The sequence below is a fragment of the Pelodiscus sinensis genome, chromosome 10 (assembly GCF_049634645.1).
Source record: "Pelodiscus sinensis isolate JC-2024 chromosome 10, ASM4963464v1, whole genome shotgun sequence".
Taxonomy (NCBI): domain Eukaryota; kingdom Metazoa; phylum Chordata; order Testudines; family Trionychidae; genus Pelodiscus; species Pelodiscus sinensis.
The window spans coordinates 711,208-725,522 of record NC_134720.1 but is presented as its reverse complement, the minus strand read 5'-3'; the positions used below and the strand labels follow the sequence as shown (position 1 = coordinate 725,522).

The 14,315-nt window shown below is 68.6% G+C and overlaps 1 protein-coding gene across 1 annotated transcript; it reads left to right on the top strand.

The window, feature by feature from the left end:
• The first annotated feature begins 419 nt into the window (after positions 1 to 419).
• On the top strand, positions 420 to 14,281 carry LOC102454147 (galactose-3-O-sulfotransferase 2-like). The gene is made up of 4 exons (XM_075938362.1): positions 420 to 603; positions 714 to 839; positions 12,841 to 13,025; positions 13,463 to 14,281. The coding sequence occupies exons 1-4, from the start codon at positions 420 to 422 to the stop codon at positions 14,279 to 14,281; spliced, it is 1,314 nt and encodes a 437-aa protein (XP_075794477.1).
• Positions 14,282 to 14,315: the final 34 nt, after the last annotated feature.

Here is a 14,315-nt window from a genome sequence, read left to right as displayed (position 1 = left end):
CAGGTGCTGGTTGCACTCTTGGGGAACAAAGAGCCTCCTTCCGGCTCGCTTATCAGTTGGGGTGCAGGGGTTTGCCACAAGGACTTAGAAATTTTGGCTACAGTTTTATGAACCGGAAGAGTCACGCTGGAGAGAGCATTGGAGTGTAGGACGTTTACCGTAGGGTCCGAGTCTTCGCACACCTTCTCCGCCTGAACTCCCACACTTCGGGCCAGGCTGCGGAGAAGGTCCTGGTGGGCCCTAGCGTCCATGGAGGGCATGGGTGGGGCGGAATCACCTAAGGCCCCTTCTGGACCTCTCCCATAGGGGCATCCAAGCGCGAGGAACCCAGGGATGAGGAAGGGGGAGGTTGGCTCACCGGAGCCACGCGCCTCTGGAGCCTGGAGATGACTGACCAGGAGGTTGCGACTGGCCCAGAGATGTCGCTCACCCCTCATCAGCGACTGGCCAGAGATGTCGCTGAAGAAGTTGCTCATGGGCCTGAGGAGACGGAATCTGGCCTGGGCAGATCTACACCCTGGCTTCAGGGGTACGCCCAGGGAGTCCAGAACGGCCACTGGCCCGGAGGTTGTGGAGGTCATGTTGGCTGCACCATTGGCACCGGTACAGGCTGTGCCACTATTGCTGGTATAGGTGAGGAGGGCTGCAGTGCCAGGAACGGGGCCAAGAACGGGATTGGGAACCCCTTGAGGACCAGGTGGATTTTGCCTCAGAGTCGGATGAATACTCCAAGGCGGACCAAGGGGAAGCTGACGTGGGTGCTGACAAAGCCATCGCCTGCCCGGCCATGGATTCTGGCTTCCGCGGTGCCGAGATGGAGGCAGGGCAGCGTGGGCGAGGTAGGAGCCGGGATCCCCTGGGCCGGTAGCAGTGCCAAACAGCAGGGCTGCGCCAAGTCTGGTGCCGTGTCCTGGGGCGGCAGAGAGACTAAGGACGTCCCGGTGGCAGGTGCCGTGAACAGCGTCGCCGGGGTCGGTAGGGGTGGGCAGTGGCCTCCAATGTCCTGCACCAGACCTTCAGGTGCCCTGGAAGGGGGCTGGTGCCAATTCTGCCTCCTGGAGGGTGTCGGGGTGGGAGGAGGAGAGTCGATGAGGACCCTCGCTGCCTCTAAGGCCTAGCCACTAGCCACCACGCCGGCTGCAGTGGAGACCAGGGATTTCCCTGCATCCCCCCATGGGGCTGTACCCTCCCCGAATTTCCCCAACACCCCCCGGTTTAGTGAACTATGGTGCCGTACAGCCCACCTTCCCCCTCAGGTCTCACCCCTCATCAGCCGACACCCCGTAAATTCGAACACCTCCCCAATTTCAATTCCTGGGGAGGCCACTGGTGCTGACCGGCCAGCGGGCAGGACGCAGCTGGAGGAGGAACCGGCCCAGACAGCCGCCTTAGAGCAGGACGAGAAGGGGCAGGATCCCTCCCTGGGAAACAGAGCTCTGCCACCGAGCTGCACCAGACAAAGCCGGTGCCCACTTGCACAGCCCTGCCAGAGCGCAGACCCTGCTGAGAGCCCTGGGAATCGGCACAGCACGGCCCCTCTGCCATCCCCCACCCAGTGCCGGGGCTCCAAGAGCTACCTGCACAGAAAGTAAACAGCTGGTGAGCACAGAGCCAGGCGGGGAGCGTGCAAGAGTCACGCCGGCAGGCTCCTGGCTCAGGCTGCGGAGCAGACGCTCGCTCTGTCCATGGTCTCAGCGCAGCAGACGGGCCAGCGCACCACGCCCAGCAGGTCCCAGGCTCTGGAAAGTGGGCTCCGTGTCCACAGAGCACCGCTGGGCGGGGCCGGGAGCAGGTGAGGAAACGGCAAAGCATATTTGCTGTGCCGGTCCCAGCTCAGACACCAGGAGATCATGTCGGAGCAGCCCGGGCCGGTGCCAGCGCCCCAGCTCACCATGCTCCAGCCCCAGCGGCCCCTGAGCAAGTAAGTGGCTGATTTGGGGCCCTTACAACGCGCCCGGGTACCACGGCCACCTGGCCCCTTTGCCGCCAGGGCGGGGCTGGAACTCAGCAGCAGAAACATCGGGGTTCCCCGCCCACGGCACGGCAAGGCTGCCAGGCGCACGGACGCGATGAACCGCCCCAGCTCGCCGAGTGCGAACCACCCGCAAAGAGGGCGCAGAGCCAGGGGCGACAGGCCGCGGGGGGAGATCAAAGGGGGGATGTTGGATGGGGCGGAGCGCACAGAGGGGGCGACAGGCCGCGGGGGGAGATCAAAGGGGGGACGTTGGACGGGGCGGGGCGCAGAGAGGGGGGCGACAGGCCGCGGGGGAGATCAAAGGGGGGACGTTGGACGGGGCGGGGCGCACAGAGGGGGGCGACAGGCCGCGGGGGGAGATCAAAGGGGGGATGTTGGATGGGGCGGAGCGCACAGAGGGGGCGACAGGCCGCGGGGGAGATCAAAGGGGGGACGTTGGACGGGGCGGGGCGCACAGAGGGGGGCGACAGGCCGCGGGGGGAGATCAAAGGGGGGATGTTGGACGGGACGGGGCGCACAGAGGGGGCGACAGACTGCGGGGGGAGAGCAAAGGGGGATGTTGGACGGGTCGGGGCGCACAGACGGGGTGACGGGCTGCGGGGGGAGATCAAAGGGGGACGTTGGACGGGGCGGGGCGCAGAGAGGGGGCGACAGGCCGCGGGGGGAGATCAAAGGGGGGACGTTGGACAGAGCGGGGCGCACAGAGGGGGGCGACAGACCGCGGGGGGAGATCAAAGGGGGGACGTTGGACGGGGCGGGGCGCAGAGAGGGGGCGATGGGCTGCGGGGGGAGATCCAAGGGGGGACGTTGGACGGGGCGGGGCGCAGAGAAGGGGCGACAGGCCGCGGGGGGAGATCAAAGGGGGGACGTTGGACGGGACGGGGCGCACAGAGGGGGCGACAGGCCGCGGGGGGAGAGCAAAGGGGGGACGTTGGACGGGACGGGGCGCACAGAGGGGGCGACAGGCCGCGGGGGGAGAGCAAAGGGGGGACGTTGGACGGGACGGGGCGGGGTGCACAGAGGGGGCGACAGACCGCGGGGGGAGATCCAATGGGGGACGTTGGATGGGGCGGGGCGCAGAGAGGGGGCGACAGGCCGCGGGGGAGATCACAGGGGGGATGTTGGATGGGGCGGGGCGCACAGAGGGGGTGACAGGCCGCGGGGGGAGAGCAAAGGGGGGACGTTGGACGGGGCGGGGCGCACAGAGGGGGCGACATGCCGCGGGGGGAGATCACAGGGGGGATATTGGATGGGGCGGGGCGCAGAGCGGGGGCGACAGGCCGCGGGGGAGATCACAGGGGGGATGTTGGATGGGGCGGGGCGGGGCGCAGAGCGGGGGCGACAGGCCGCGGGGGAGATCACAGGGGGGATGTTGGATGGGGCGGGGCGGGGCGCAGAGCGGGGGCGACAGGCCGCGGGGGAGATCACAGGGGGGATGTTGGATGGGGCGGGGCGGGGCGCACAGAGGGGACGACAGGCCGCGGGGGGAGAGCAAAGGGGGGACGTTGGACGGGACGGGGCGGGGTGCACAGAGGGGGCAACAGGCCGCGGGGGGAGAGCAAAGGGGGGACGTTGGACGGGGCGGGGCGCACAGAGGGGACGACAGGCCGCGGGGGGAGAGCAAAGGGGGGATGTTGGACGGGGCGGGGCGGGGCGCACAGAGGGGGTGACAGGCCGCGGGGGGAGATCAAAGGGGGGACGTTGGACGGGACAGGGCGGGGTGCACAGAGGGGGTGACAGGCCGTGGGGGGAGATCAAAGGGAGGACGTTGGACGGGGCGGTGCGGGGCGCACAGAGGCGGCGACAGGCCGTGGGGGGAGATCAAAGGGGGACGTTGGACGGGGCGGGGCGCACAGAGGGGGCGACAGGCCGCGGGGGGAGAGCAAAGGGGGGACGTTGGACGGGACGGGGCGGGGCGCACAGAGGGGGTGACAGGCCGCGGGGGGAGAGCAAAGCGGGGACGTTGGACGGGACGGGGCGGGGTGCACAGAGGGGGCGACAGACCGCGGGGGGAGATCCAAGGGGGGACGTTGGACGGGACGGGGCGGGGCGCAGAGAGGGGGCGACAGGCCGCGGGGGAGATCACAGGGGGGATGTTGGATGGGGCGGGGCGCACAGAGGGGGTGACAGGCCGCGTGGGGAGAGCAAAGGGGGGACGTTGGACGGGGCGGGGCGCACAGAGGGGGCGACATGCCGCGGGGGGAGAGCAAAGCGGGGACGTTGGACGGGACGGGGCGGGGTGCACAGAGGGGGCGACAGACCGCGGGGGGAGATCCAAGGGGGGACGTTGGACGGGACGGGGCGGGGCGCAGAGCGGGGGCGACAGGCTGCGGGGGAGATCACAGGGGGGATGTTGGATGGGGCGGGGCGCACAGAGGGGGTGACAGGCCGCGGGGGGAGAGCAAAGGGGGGACGTTGGATGGGGCGGGGCGGGGCGCACAGAGGGGGTGACAGGCCGCGGGGGGAGAGCAAAGGGGGGACGTTGGATGGGACGGGGCGGGGCGCACAGAGGGGACGACAGGCCGTGGGGGGAGAGCAAAGGGGGGACGTTGGATGGGGCGGGGCGGGGCGCACAGAGGGGGTGACAGGCCGCGGGGGGAGAGCAAAGGGGGGACGTTGGACGGGACGGGACGGGGCGGGGCGCACAGAGGGGGTGACAGGCTGCGGGGGGAGAGCAAAGGGGGGACGTTGGACGGGACGGGGCGGGGCGCACAGAGGGAACGACAGGCCGCGGGGGGAGAGCAAAGGGGGGACGTTGGACGGGACAGGGCGGGGTGCACAGAGGGGGTGACAGGCCGCGGGGGGAGAGCAAAGGGGGGATGTTGGATGGGGCGGGGCGGGGTGCACAGAGGGGGCGACAGGCCGTGGGGGGAGATCAAAGGGGAGACGTTGGACGGGGCGGGGCGGGGCGCACAGAGGGGGCGACAGGCCGTGGGGGGAGATCAAAGGGGGGACGTTGGACGGGATGGGGCGGGGCGGGGCGGGGCGCACAGAGGGGGCGACAGGCCGTGGGGGGAGATCAAAGCGGGGACGTTGGACGGGGCGGGGCGGGGCGCACAGAGGGGGTGACAGGCCGCGGGGGGAGAGCAAAGGGGGGACGTTGGACGGGACGGGGCGGGGCGGGGCGCACAGAGGGGGTGACAGGCCGCGGGGGGAGAGCAAAGGGGGGACGTTGGATGGGGCGGGGCGGGGTGCACAGAGGGGACGACAGGCCGCGGGGGGAGAGCAAAGGGGGGGACGTTGGATGGGGCGGGGCGCACAGAGGGGGTGACAGGCCGCGGGGGGAGAGCAAAGGGGGGGACGTTGGGCGGGGCGGGGCGCACAGAGGGGGCGACAGGCCGCGGGGGGAGAGGAAAGGGGGGACGTTGGACGGGGCGGGGCGCACAGAGGGGACAACAGGCCGCGGGGGAGATCAAAGGGGGGACGTTGGACGGGACGGGACGGGGCGGGGCGCACAGAGGGGGTGACAGGCCGCGGGGGGAGATCAAAGGGGGGGACGTTGGACGGGATGGGGCGCACAGAGGGGGCGACAGGCCGCGGGGGGAGATCAAAGGGGGGACGTTGGACGGGGCGGGGTGCACAGAGGGGGCGACAGGCCGCGGGGGAGAGCAAAGGGGGGACGTTGGACGGGGCGGGGCGCACAGAGGGGGCGACAGGCCGCGGGGGGAGATCAAAGGGGGGACGTTGGACGGGGCGGGGTGCACAGAGGGGGCGACAGGCCGCGGGGGAGAGCAAAGGGGGGGACGTTGGACGGGGCGGGGCGCACAGAGGGGGCGACATGCCGCGGGGGGAGAGCAAAGCGGGGACGTTGGACGGGACGGGGCGGGGTGCACAGAGGGGGCGACAGACCGCGGGGGGAGATCCAAGGGGGGACGTTGGACGGGACGGGGCGGGGCGCAGAGCGGGGGCGACAGGCTGCGGGGGAGATCACAGGGGGGATGTTGGATGGGGCGGGGCGCACAGAGGGGGTGACAGGCCGCGGGGGGAGAGCAAAGGGGGGACGTTGGATGGGGCGGGGCGGGGCGCACAGAGGGGGTGACAGGCCGCGGGGGGAGAGCAAAGGGGGGACGTTGGATGGGACGGGGCGGGGCGCACAGAGGGGACGACAGGCCGCGGGGGGAGAGCAAAGGGGGGACGTTGGATGGGGCGGGGCGGGGCGCACAGAGGGGGTGACAGGCCGCGGGGGGAGAGCAAAGGGGGGACGTTGGACGGGACGGGACGGGGCGGGGCGCACAGAGGGGGTGACAGGCTGCGGGGGGAGAGCAAAGGGGGGACGTTGGACGGGACGGGGCGGGGCGCACAGAGGGAACGACAGGCCGCGGGGGGAGAGCAAAGGGGGGACGTTGGACGGGACAGGGCGGGGTGCACAGAGGGGGTGACAGGCCGCGGGGGGAGAGCAAAGAGGGGATGTTGGATGGGGCGGGGCGGGGTGCACAGAGGGGGCGACAGGCCGTGGGGGGAGATCAAAGGGGAGACGTTGGACGGGGCGGGGCGGGGCGCACAGAGGGGGCGACAGGCCGTGGGGGGAGATCAAAGGGGGGACGTTGGACGGGATGGGGCGGGGCGGGGCGGGGCGCACAGAGGGGGCGACAGGCCGTGGGGGGAGATCAAAGCGGGGACGTTGGACGGGGCGGGGCGGGGCGCACAGAGGGGGTGACAGGCCGCGGGGGGAGAGCAAAGGGGGGACGTTGGACGGGACGGGGCGGGGCGGGGCGCACAGAGGGGGTGACAGGCCGCGGGGGGAGAGCAAAGGGGGGACGTTGGATGGGGCGGGGCGGGGTGCACAGAGGGGACGACAGGCCGCGGGGGGAGAGCAAAGGGGGGGACGTTGGATGGGGCGGGGCGCACAGAGGGGGTGACAGGCCGCGGGGGGAGAGCAAAGGGGGGGACGTTGGGCGGGGCGGGGCGCACAGAGGGGGCGACAGGCCGCGGGGGGAGAGGAAAGGGGGGACGTTGGACGGGGCGGGGCGCACAGAGGGGACAACAGGCCGCGGGGGAGATCAAAGGGGGGACGTTGGACGGGACGGGACGGGGCGGGGCGCACAGAGGGGGTGACAGGCCGCGGGGGGAGATCAAAGGGGGGGACGTTGGACAGGACGGGGCGCACAGAGGGGGCGACAGGCCGCGGGGGGAGATCAAAGGGGGGACGTTGGACGGGGCGGGGTGCACAGAGGGGGCGACAGGCCGCGGGGGAGAGCAAAGGGGGGACGTTGGACGGGGCGGGGCGCACAGAGGGGGCGACAGGCCGCGGGGGGAGATCAAAGGGGGGACGTTGGACGGGGCGGGGTGCACAGAGGGGGCGACAGGCCGCGGGGGAGAGCAAAGGGGGGGACGTTGGGCGGGGCGGGGCGCACAGAGGGGGTGACAGGCCGCGGGGGGAGAGCAAAGGGGAGACGTTGGACGGGACGGGGCGCACAGAGGGGGTGACAGGCCGCGGGGGGAGAGCAAAGGGGAGACGTTGGACGGGACGGGGCGGGGCGCACAGAGGGGGCGACAGGCCGCGGGGGGAGATCAAAGGGGGGACGTTGGACGGAGCGGGGTGCACAGAGGGGGCGACAGGCCGCGGGGGAGAGCAAAGGGGGGACGTTGGACGGGGCGGGGCGCACAGAGGGGACGACAGGCCGCGGGGGGAGAGCAAAGGGGGGGACGTTGGGCGGGGCGGGGCGCACAGAGGGGGCGACAGGCCGCGGGGGGAGAGCAAAGGGGGGGACGTTGGGCGGGGCGGGGCGCACAGAGGGGACGACAGGCCGCGGGGGGAGAGCAAAGGGGGGGACGTTGGGCGGGGCGGGGTGCACAGAGGGGGCGACAGGCCGCGGGGGAGAGCAAAGGGGGGGACGTTGGGCGGGGCGGGGCGCACAGAGGGGGTGACAGGCCGCGGGGGGAGAGCAAAGGGGAGACGTTGGACGGGACGGGGCGGGGCGCACAGAGGGGGCGACAGGCCGCGGGGGGAGATCAAAGGGGGGACGTTGGACGGGACGGGGCGGGGCGCACAGAGGGGACGACAGGCCGCGGGGGGAGATCAAAGGGGGGACGTTGGACGGGACGGGGCGGGGCGCACAGAGGGGACGACAGGCCGCGGGGGGAGAGCAAAGGGGGGGACGTTGGACGGGGCGGGGCGCAGAGAGGGGGCGACAGGCCGCGGGGGGAGAGCAAAGGGGGGACGTTGGGCGGGGCGGGGCGCACAGAGGGGGCGACAGGCCGCGGGGGGAGAGCAAAGGGGGGGACGTTGGACGGGGCGGGGCGCAGAGAGGGGGCGACAGGCCGCGGGGGGAGAGCAAAGGGGGGACGTTGGACGGGGCGGGGCGCACAGAGGGGGCGACAGGCCGCGGGGGGAGAGCAAAGGGGGGGACGTTGGACGGGGCGGGGCGCAGAGAGGGGGCGACAGGCCGCGGGGGGAGAGCAAAGGGGGGACGTTGGACGGGACGGGGCGCACAGAGGGGGCGACAGGCCGCGGGGGGAGATCAAAGGGGGGACGTTGGACGGGACAGGGCGGGGCGCAGAGAGGGGGTGACAGGCCGCGGGGGGAGATCAAAGGGGGGGACGTTGGATGGGGCGGGGCGCACAGAGGGGGCGACAGGCCGCGGGGGGAGAGCAAAGGGGGGGACGTTGGACGGGGCGGGGCGCACAGAGGGGGCGACAGGCCGCGGGGGGAGATCACAGGGGGGACGTTGGATGGGGCGGGGCGCACAGAGGGGGCGACAGGCCACGGGGGGAGATCACAGGGGGGACGTTGGATGGGGCGGGGCGCAGAGAGGGGGCGACAGGCCGCGGGGGGAGAGCAAAGGGGGGACGTTGGACGGGACAGGGCGGGGCGCAGAGAGGGGGCGACAGGCCGCGGGGGGAGAGCAAAGGGGGGACGTGGGAAACCAGCCCCAGCTACCGAACTAAGCGAGGGCTCCCACTTGCTGTTACCACTTGAGGACCCTGGAGTCCAGGCCCGGGGACAGGATTTCCCGGCCCTAGACAATAGATCCATGGGCCGGTTCTCCTCCCCCAGAGTGAGCCACAACCCTCCCCAGAGAGCCCCCCATTCATTCACAGCCCCTTTCCCTTCCCCAACCCCCCCAGTTGTCCCCAGCAGCCCCGTCCACCTGCCTCCTCTCTCCCAGCCAGCCCTGCCTACCTCTGCCACCCCCCTTTTGCTTCTTTCCCCTCCCAACCCAGTTTCTCTGCCCCCCCAACTCTTGCTCCCCATGGTCCCGTGCCCAGCTCTTCCCCGGAGCTCGGCTCCCTCCTCCGCCCAGCCTGAGAGGGGGACTGAGGACGTACTTTGTACCCCTTCTCATCACACACAAAGCAAGGCTCACTCAATGAAATTAATAGGCAGCAAGTTTCAAAAAATATATAAGGAATTACTTCCTGCCAGAAGGCACAAGGAACCTGTGGAACTCCCTGCCAGGGGATGCCGTGAAGGCCAAAAGTGCAACAGGGGTCCAGCAATGGCTATTAGCGAAGCTGGTCTGGGACATAGCCCTGGCACTGGGTGTCCCTGGCGCTCTGGAGAAAGCCTTTTATACGCTCTTCAACGCACCCTGGGCCAGGAAATTAGCCCAAGTCTCATCCCCTGGAGCATGTTTGTGTGCTGCCACTCACGACCCCAGCCTCTGCCATCTAGGCAAACGCTTCAGGGCAGCTTTGGCAAGATCTTCAAGGCACGGGCATGAGTCTCCGCGGCCACGCTGAGGAACAGACGAGCAGCAGCGTATCAATAAATATTTGTTCAGCCCACGGTTCATTTGGGTGATGCATTACCGCTCCGGCAGTGTTTGGTCATGGAACAAAGTGACTATTTTACCTGGGCAGCCAGCGTCTCCGTGCTGAAGGGCGAGGTGTGGGAGGGGTGATGTTTAACAAGCGCTGCAGGGCAAATAAAATAACCCCGAGAAGGGAGCGGACGACCACTCTGTGTTAGCCACGATCTTACAATAGATTTTAGAAACGTGCGTCTGTCTGTCCATCCACCTGCCAGTCCGTTCAAGAACTCCTCCCGAACGGTAGGAGCTAGGGCCACCACATCTGGCAAAGTCGGGGTTTGGTTGTCCCAGGGCGACGGGCGGTGCCTGGAATTCGACTGTTTCTCCGACAATGGAACGGGAGGGTCCGCTCCGAGGGAGTTACACTGTAGAACGACCCGAGGGGGCCCGAGGCCAGCCATGGGGTAAACCTTCTAGTATTGATAAGCAAGGAGGTAACAGAATCCGGTGTCAGGGCTCCTCGGGTACCTGGCCCCCTGCCACAGCACGGCCCTGCCAGATCCGGGCCCCAGGCTGGGCTGGGACCAGGCTCAAGCAGGAGAGCCCTCGCCCTCGGCCGCCTGGGCTTGTTGCGTCTCAGGCCTGCCCACCTCAGAGTCTGCAGAGGAAACGGGGCGGTGCCGGCACCCGGGCAGCGGGTCATGGCTGGGTCGGCAAGAGGGGAAACGATTGAGCCCAGCAAGCAGTTCTGTGGCTCCGTTCCCAGGGCCCCAGCGAGCTCCCTGGGCCGTGTGCGCTCTGGGCCCAGGTAAGCGTGGCAAAGAGGGGAAGCCAGGTCAGCCGCTCGGCTCCGAGTGCACCAGGGAACACGCCCCCGCAAGGGCAAGTCCAGGACGTCACTTTCCAGAGCACAATCGCCTGGCAAGGGGAACGCGGAGGAGCCTGGCAAATACGATCTGGAGCGCTTAGCAGCGCTCGCTGTTCAGTGATGTACCAATGCCCCGTGGCTGCACATTCCTGCTGGCTGGCCCCGCTCCTGCACAAGCTGCACGGCTCAGTGGCCACGGCTGACTCTGGGCGACAGGGACCCTGCTGTAGGAAGGAAAGGCCCCGAAGGAACCTATTCCCCACTGCTGGGCTCTTGCTCGCTGGCTGCGGCCGGCCGCGTGTCGTACGACGCTGCCGCGTGTGAGTGCCGAGATTAACCCGGGCGCCCGTTTCCCTTCAGACATTTGAAACCGACGCACAAGAGCCAGCTGAGACGACTCTGGATTTTCCTCATGCTCCTCACCGTCCTGTGTGTTACTCTTCAAATTGTGGGGAACCTGCAGCCAACCCGGTAAGTTCCATATGGGGAGGAAGAGATTTCGCTGTAGGACTCACAAGAGTCGGACTGAGACCTGGTGCTGGCCAAAGGCTGCCAGCCCCATGCACCAAAACCAAAATGTGTCTTCCAGTTCGTTCCGATTGCCTACCAGCCTACGCCCCCGGCAGTCCCTGTCCAAGAGCGACTCAGGCATGCTCAGCACACGGGTGGCCCTTTGCCAAATGTTGCAGAAAATCGATCATTTGAATCCCTAGTGTCTGTGCTAGAAGCTTGATTTTGTGAGGCCTCTGTTCAGCCAGGGAGCAGAACCAGGCGATGTGAGTTGTGCATCCACTGGAAACTGCTGGACTCAAGTATCAGAACCAACCACTTGAAAACAAGCTCCAGGCCAAGAAATTCACCTACATTGGGGGGGGGGGGGGAGAATCATGATTTGGGGAGGCAATTTCCAAACAGAAAAGAAAATTAATTCCACAACCCTCACCCAGCTCCGTGATCAGTATCTGCCTTCGGATCCACCTGCTGGCACCTTAGAACTTCCCAAAGGCAGCGTAGCCACAGAGTCCGGCTCTCGCAACTCACTCCGCTGCTGGAACTGCCAGGTGTCTTCAGACCTCAGCCCCCTAGCAATTCCCTGCTCATTACCTGGGCGCACGGGGCACTAACACCGGGACCTGTGCTCTGGGCCTGTGAGGCTAGAACTTGCGTGAGAGGACAAGGACGTTAAGGACTAGGCGACTATCCAGTCGGCACACGCTTCTCGGGTAGTCGCGTCGACTGGTCGCTATCAGAGGCAGCAAAGGGGGTGGGCAAGAGGGGTACTTCAAAGCAGCAGTGCAAGTAAGGGCTCCATGCAGCACTGCCTCTTTGAAACTCCGAGTTGACATCTCAAAGGGGCAGCGCCACGTGGAGCCCGGGGTCAGCTGGGGAGTCCTGAGCTGACCCAGCGCCGCATGGAACCCGGGATCAGTGGGGGGCTCTCAGTCCCCTGCTGACCACAGGCTCCGTGCAGGCACTCCCACTTTGAAATGCTCTTGTGCATTCCCAAGGGCATGGTGCCCAGAGTCAGCAGGACATCCCGCGGGCCCCCGTTGCACGCCGAGTTAGTTGTGAAATGCACAAGCATCCTGCTGGGGCTCTAGTAGGTTCCAGAGGCGGCAGGCGGACGTGCCTATCGACCAGTCGATTAACGGCTAGTTCACGCCCTTTGAGAATGGGTCTCTGCCCCACACACCTGCTGGGGGTGGAGCACACAGACCGCTGCCTGACAGACGGACGGAGTGGGCACTACAGCCGTAGCTGGGTGTCCGCTGGCTGTTAGCTCAGGCTGCAGTGGCTCCTGTCCCGAGCTCCAGGGGGGCCCCGGGCCAGTCCCGCCTCCAACCTTGCATCCACACACGGTTATTGCAGAGCTCAGAGATGCCCGGGCCACGAGGGGCGGTTTGAGCTCAGCGGGACCTTCCCAACACAGGCCGGTACCTTCCACCCAGTTAGTTTGCACTGCGGGCAGCCGCCTGGCTTGGACTAAATCACGTGAGTCCTCCAGAGCTAACAGAGCGCCCCGGGACACGGCCGAGCCCTCGGCCACCCTCAGCACCGTCCCTAAGCTCTAGGGCGAGGCCGCGGGCGCCTCTGAAGGCTGGGGCCGGGGCAGGGCTGGCGGGAGCTTGCCTGCACGCGTAGGACACTGCAACGGCTGCCACACGGGCAGGTAAGATGCATGCGGGTTTCCCAGCTCAGGGGCTTCCGCCGGACTAAGCAGCGGGGATCTGGGCTGGGAGACGCTCACCCCAGTGTTCGAAGGTCTGACTTGCCTCCTCTTCAGCAGCCGCAGGTGTGAACCGTTATGAACCTGCTGTTCCGCTTCGGGGAGACGCACAACCTCACCTTCGCCCTGCCCGCCCGCGGCGCCAGCCAGCTGGGCTACCCCCACTACTTCCGGGCCGAGTTCGTGGAGGGGTTCGGCGCCCCTGGCCACGCGCCCCACTTCGACATCATGTGCCACCACCTGCGGTTCCTGCGGGCCCAGGTAAGGGACGGGGCGCCCCGGGCCACGGAGCACAGCGGGAGAAGAGGGCAGCTGTCGAGAGGCTGCCTTGCCCACGGGCCGGGAGCTGGTGTCAGCAGGTGCTGTCTGGGGGACGACGGGCTCAGGGATGGGGGACCCGCTCCCGGCAGGCCCAGGGCAGAGTGGGGGATGGGTTAGGCTTGGCGGGGGCTGTTGGGGAGCGTGTCCTGCCCAGGAGGAACCCCCCTTTGGCCAATAGCAGGGGCGAGGGCTCCCAGCGCAGCTGCTCTGTGGCAGCGCAGAGGACTCCAGGCGCGAGCGCTGGCCCCGAGGCTCTGAGCAGCGGGGGTAGGTCGTGCGGCTGTGCCTGCGCCTGTCGCTTGCCCGTGGGCTCAGGTGAGGTGTTAGCCCAGTGCTTGTGCGTTGGTCAGCCCTCACGCTCCCCCCCTCCCCCCCAGGTGCAACGGGTGATGCCAAATTCCACCTTCTACTTCTCCATCCTGCGCAACCCCGTCCACCTCATGGAGTCCTCCTTCAGCTACTACAAGGACACCTCCCCCTTCGCCCGCGCCCGCAGCCTGGAGGAGTTTCTCAGCCAGCCAGAGAGGTTCTACAGGCCCCTGGAGCCCGACAGCCACTACGCCAAGAACCTCATGGCCTTCGACTTCGGCTTCAACCACAACGGCGCCGTCTCCGCCCAGCACTCCCAGCAGATGCTGCGGCACCTGGAGCAGGCCTTCGACCTCCTCCTCCTCTCCGAGTACTTCGACGAGTCCATGGTGCTGCTGAAGGAGGCGCTGTGCTGGGACCTGGACAGCGTCGTGGCCTTCCCGCTCAACAGCCGGGAGGGCGGCACCAGGTCCCCCCTCTCAGAGAGCACGGCCGAGAAGATCAAGAGCTGGAACAGCCTGGACTGGGCCATCTACAGCCACGTCAACAGGACCTTCTGGCAGCGGGTGGAGGGCGGCCTGGGCCGGGAGCGCATGCAGCGGGAAGTGAGGGCGCTGCGGGCACGGCGGGCGCAGCTGGCCAAGGCCTGCCTGCAGGGGGGGGGTAGTGTGCCCCCCCGCGAGCTGAGGGACAAGTCGCTGGCCCCGCTGCAGTACGGCCTGGCCACCATCCTGGGCTACAATCTGAAGCCAGGGCTGGACCAGGCCACGGGGCAGCTGTGCCGGCGCATGGTGACGCCCGAGCTGCAGTACAGCAGGTCCCTGTACAGAAGGCAGTTCCCGGAGAAGGCCCAGCAGACCTACAGGCCCACCCCCCCACCGGCGTAGGCAGAGCACAAAGGCCTGCCCCAAACACTGCCCC

What these genes read in the sequence shown, in the direction of transcription:
- LOC102454147 (XM_075938362.1), top strand. Translation starts at nt 420, where the DNA reads ATGTCGCTCACCCCTCATCAGCGACTGGCCAGAGATGTCGCTGAAGAA. An exon ending in GGCAGGGCAGCGTGGGCGAG is followed by an intron (nt 840 to 12,840) that starts GTAGGAGCCGGG and finishes AGGTGTGAACCG; the next exon opens with TTATGAACCTGCTGTTCCGC. An exon ending in TGCGGTTCCTGCGGGCCCAG is followed by an intron (nt 13,026 to 13,462) that starts GTAAGGGACGGG and finishes CCTCCCCCCCAG; the next exon opens with GTGCAACGGGTGATGCCAAA.